At 54.5% G+C, this 4,772-nt stretch overlaps 3 protein-coding genes across 3 annotated transcripts; 1 reads left to right on the plus strand and 2 right to left on the minus strand.

Moving 5' to 3' along the window:
• Window positions 1-624: 624 nt before the first annotated feature.
• On the minus strand, window positions 625-1,409 carry DICSQDRAFT_47923 (uncharacterized protein; the record flags this gene model as incomplete). The annotated part of the gene is made up of 3 exons (XM_007359866.1): window positions 625-1,002; window positions 1,056-1,260; window positions 1,315-1,409. 3 exons carry the CDS (start codon window positions 1,407-1,409, stop codon window positions 625-627), a joined length of 678 nt encoding a protein of 225 aa, XP_007359928.1.
• A 367-nt stretch (window positions 1,410-1,776) lies between these two features.
• DICSQDRAFT_123749 (uncharacterized protein) lies at window positions 1,777-2,259 on the plus strand (the record flags this gene model as incomplete). Its single annotated transcript, XM_007360713.1, has 2 exons — window positions 1,777-1,934; window positions 1,986-2,259. The coding sequence occupies 2 exons, from the start codon at window positions 1,777-1,779 to the stop codon at window positions 2,257-2,259; spliced, it is 432 nt and encodes a 143-aa protein (XP_007360775.1).
• A 183-nt stretch (window positions 2,260-2,442) lies between these two features.
• DICSQDRAFT_131729 (ribosomal protein L28e) lies at window positions 2,443-3,621 on the minus strand. Its single transcript, XM_007360714.1, has 5 exons — window positions 3,551-3,621; window positions 3,423-3,482; window positions 3,314-3,367; window positions 3,072-3,254; window positions 2,443-2,681 (listed from the first exon to the last, which is right to left on the minus strand). The coding sequence occupies exons 1-5, from the start codon at window positions 3,581-3,583 to the stop codon at window positions 2,583-2,585; spliced, it is 429 nt and encodes a 142-aa protein (XP_007360776.1). The 5' UTR covers window positions 3,584-3,621; the 3' UTR covers window positions 2,443-2,582.
• Between the last annotated feature and the right edge of the window lie 1,151 nt (window positions 3,622-4,772).

Here is a 4,772-nt window from a genome sequence, read left to right on the forward strand (position 1 = left end):
TAGGTAATCTATGCATCCTCGCGCGATGGTTTCTCGACGTGTGCCGCGTTGTTCTTCCCCCTACTATGCCTTGTTACAGCTCTCGGGCCCGCATAGCGAATATATTCAGTTTACCAAGACACGACGCACTCAATTCCCGGTCTTTGTGCTAGAGCCAGCAGCAGGTTGCCAGGTGAGACGGCCGGACTTTCTGAAAGGAAGGGCTTTCGGTCTGGTTGGACATTTGAAGGTGGAGGGAATCTGTACACCAGTGATTCTGATTAAAGTAGAGAAGCCGCCAGCTTCAAGTTGCAGTAGGGTCGCTCGTAAGACAAACCCCAATAATAATTTGACATATAACCTATTTTAAGAGGGCTTATCCGAGGTCGGACTGAGGGAATCGAGTACAGAGAATCGCGATTCGGGTGGGCGGTGCTCCTCCAGACTCGCACCGGCGATTCGACGCGATTCTGCCAGAATCGCGGATTCCCCCCTCTCGAATCGTCTCCCGAATCGTTCCCTCGAATCGTCCACCGAACCGCCATCTTTGACTACCCCTAATGACATATGAACGTAGCGCTGCCCAGCAAGTTTTGATCCAAGTGTGAATTTCCAAAGCCAACGCCCACACGGCCATATTACTTATTATTGCGATTTTCGATCGCTCCCGCTCGGAATTTCCGCCTTGATTTGCCCAGCAATTGCCATCAAATGCTCCGTGATGAAGGGCACCACCAACCATCCTGCGAGCGTTGTTACAGCGACGATAGCAAGAATAGTAGGGACCACGGAGGTCGGAAGGACGCCAAGGTATAAAGGCTCGACGGCCACCATGAACGAAACCGGATCCAAGGTGAGGTGTCGGTGCGCATGAGACGGGGTCAGGACGCCTGAACTGATCACGCGAATACGTGCGTATGTCCGCCGTGTTAGTGCGCCTCCTGGCATGGCCATGTTGCGGCCGTAGACGAGTTGACCCAAAGACTCTGGGGAGTAAGTGTTGAGGTAAAAGTCGGCGGGAGACTAGACAAGCATCAGCTTTACCTAACTTCCTTCGACGAATCGAGGGGACTCACTGAGGCGGGCCACGAGACCCGCAAAGTGAACTTCGAGTATGCTGCCCAAGCTGGGTCTTCAGTACCGATAGATAGCCAGAGCTCATGTGGACAGTCCCCGAACGAGCTCTCTGCTTCGGGCTCACACACATCCTCCAGTGCGGTACCGAGAGGTGCGGGAAAGACGTTGAATAGCTGTTCGGGTTCATTCGGGGAGAGCCTTCGCCTGTAGTACAAGATAACTCAGTGCGCGATCGATAAGGTGGTACTCCGCGTTTACCAGGCGGGCGACTGAGGCAGCGGCACGTCTACGCTAGGTGCCACGCCGAAGTTGACGATCTCGGTATTGGCTGATACCAGCAGCGACTGACCCATGCAAAACGCGAGCGTAGATAGCAGTATCTCGTTCGGAAGGCGCATTTTCCGAGATCAGCTGTCGTCTCTCAGACTGCCTGATAGTAATGTGTAGAGAAGACGAGCGGCTGCTCCGAGTCGGGCACGCGCCAAGTGCGCGTCGATCCGCCCAGGCTCCAAAGAAGGAAGGCGTTTAAGTTCGAGTGTGGCACCTGGCCCGTGCACTGGAGCAGCCTGGTCAGCTGCCCTTCCCATCCGTTCGCTGCCTACCCTTCTCATATATAATACGACGTCGCGACATCCTCGTCGTCTTCCTTGCTATCCGTTTCAGTTTGAGCTCACAAGATTCCCACTCTTGCCCGCATACATATCGTGCATACGTACGACGATGGCAGAGACGCTCGCGCAACACTCCCCGGCCAGTAAGCAGCAGTCCTCTATCTACACATCACCGTTGGCGACGCATATAACGTCGGAGCGTGCAGTGAAAGTGGGCGGTCGGAGGCTCTCCATAAGTTCCCGCTCGAAGCCAGCGGCTCCCACTGCGTACGTCATACACCTGCCTCGTTGGGCATTGATTGATGTCGCGCGATACAGCGACACCCGGAAGACCAGTCCCCCTGCAGCTGACACTGCTCCCGACTACCCGCGCCCAGCCGCGCCGGGTGAACAGCAGGAGCTCCACCAACAGCAGCAAGAGGAGGACGTTCCCAAGAAGAAGCAGGGCACTGGGGGCGACGAGCACGAGCGCCGCATCCAGGAAAGCCTTTACCGCAAGGCGGAGCAGAACAGACCTAAGAAAGAATTCTTGAATGGTCCCAAGACGACGCAGAGAGTCAATCAGCCGGCAGGGAAGAGCTTCGGTATTTGAGTAGCCTTCTGCGACGACGCGTTGGATGAGAGATGCAACGGAGGAGATGACCATCATCGCAATGTACGAATTGAGATGCCGGAGACATATGCATGTATGATTACCATGTACGATTTGGGCGCAACACATTGATGAGATTCACGCCAGCATGAAACCTCGTTGGCTTGATGATGAGCAAAGTGAGGGTGGGCATGCGTGGACGCAAGCAGCATATGATTATTTGGTCGTGCGTGCATAGACATATGCATGGTAAGCGGGTGCGATGTGAGTGGAAAGCAAACAATACAAGTGGTCGTCACAGATAACAAGACAGCATCAGTCCTTCACGCAACTTGTGCCTTCTTGCCACGAGCCTTCTTGGGGGGCGCGGCCTTCTTTTCCTTCTTCGAGGCGAGGAGAGCAGAGACGCGCGCGAGGGCAGCCTAGGGTGTCCAGTGTAGTTAGTATGCCATCTACGAGACCGTGTGCAGAATGGGAAAGGACAGAGCGAGAGCGAAACGGAAGAAGCGCAGGAATGTGAGCGCCAAAGAGTCAGGCAATCCGCGGCGAGCATCGAACGGAACCCGATAGCGACATGGCGCGTATCCAGCAGGGATTTGATCGGTCCCTCACCGAACCTCGCAATCTTGCACAACATGTCCACACCCAACTTTCGTGTTGCCTTGCGGCGGTCCAGCGGGCTCTAGGTGGTGCGACTTCAAAGGTAGGTTGGCGGTCGAACAGGAACGATATCTCGTCGGTTGAGTGGAGAATGTGACAGAAAGCCAATTGCGCGCGAAGAACGGTCCGAAAGACACAATCATGACACTCACGGCTCTGAGGTCAGGGCGGTAGCCGCGCTTGGCAAGCTTCGCCGTGATACCAGCCGCACGGCGGCCGCCTGAACGGGAGCGAATAGTGGTGGTGACAAGTGCAGGGCGGACCGCGTTGGGAGCAGCACCTTTCTTACGGTAAGTCAGCTTGATGCCAGACTCAGAGTCCGTGACGGCGATGGCCTAGAGGAAGAATTGATGCTTAGAGCAAATCGCCAGAGATTCCCTGTGGCAGTACCTGCCTTCTCGTTTGCAAGACCAGAGTACTTGTGCGAGTGGATATTCGTCAAGTTGCCCTGGACAGGAAGAACTCAGCTGGTTGTGTAGACTCAACACGGGTGATTGACATACAGGCTCCCGGGAGAGGATAGGGCCCTCGGGGAGGCGCTTGACGGTGAAAGCATTACCGTTCTGTGAACCCGACCGTGCGAATAAGTCAGTATATAGGCTCGCTCGACAGACGACAACGGAGCACGAACGCGGAGAAGGAGCCACTGGAGGTCGCCGGACATTTTGAGGACTGTGCTGTACGCTACTTTTGGTGGGGGCGGGAACGTCGGTAGTGGTGGCTTGGAGGAACTGTGTAGCACCAAATTAAACTCCGCCAAGCACTCAGCCCTCTGTTGGCGCCCGGACCTGGCCGCCACGCGAACACATCCTCTCTCCATCTAGCCTCATTGTTTTCCAACATGAAGTGCCGGCTTCAATGAGATCAGATTATCTACTCAACATTGATTCAGTAGTTTACGAAGCCGCATATGGACGGACTGATACTCGGTTTATCACAGCGGGTCTCACGCGAGAGTCTCCTATGTACTTCAGTCACAGAGGCATCTATGCAGCAGGGATGCAATGATGTAGACAGACCCTTGAGGCTGGGTCTGCATCGCCGTGTCCGCTCAACCTCCGATCGAGGACTCAGCAGCACTGCCGGTGGACAGACAGTATAATTGATCAAAGCTCCATGATGCGTGATCACTGTAATTGCAGACGGAGAGCAAGGTGTGACTAGTTGACTTCAGACTCGAGGTACAGAACCCAGACCTTTGGACGATGCATATGTCGCGCCAACATTGGATGACTCAGCCGATGTCTTCGCCGTCCTCATCTCCATTGCGCTACTCCCTGGGAGTCTAGCATACGCAGCGACAACAAGGGGAGACTGCTCTGACCCCTCAGACCCAGTGAAAACCCCGTCTATTGCCAACGATTGCTGCCTATTGCCATCTAATGCCGTCTTTTCTGAGCGATTTGGATGACAGCTCGGCGTCTAAAGCGGCTCGATTCATATATCGATTGGCTCGTTTTATATATACAATGGACCATTTGACGTCGATCGAAAGTATCAAACGGGTCTTCGACGTATATACTACTAGTACCGCTCAGAATTGGCTGGATCTCGGAGCCGCCCGTATCTCGTACCTCCGGATTTTGAGTCACGTCCCCCAAGACGCCGTGCATCCGTTACTGATGCGTCACGTCTCTTAACAGGCAGGCCTCACGAGTGCACGCTGACCATCGCCAACCGCCGCAACGCGTGTGCTTGCATTAGGAGTATATCTCTTTCAGAAGCCGTCGGTCTCCTCGAGCCTAGCTATATATAAAAATGCCGCAAGGCGATATATCAAGTAGCCTAAGGCGGACTACCGCTGGAGTTTCACGATATAATTCATTTATGCCTCCCATCTCGGCGACTCTAGC

The sequence above is a fragment of the Dichomitus squalens genome, assembly GCF_000275845.1.
Source record: "Dichomitus squalens LYAD-421 SS1 unplaced genomic scaffold DICSQscaffold_1, whole genome shotgun sequence".
Lineage (NCBI taxonomy): Eukaryota > Fungi > Basidiomycota > Agaricomycetes > Polyporales > Polyporaceae > Dichomitus > Dichomitus squalens.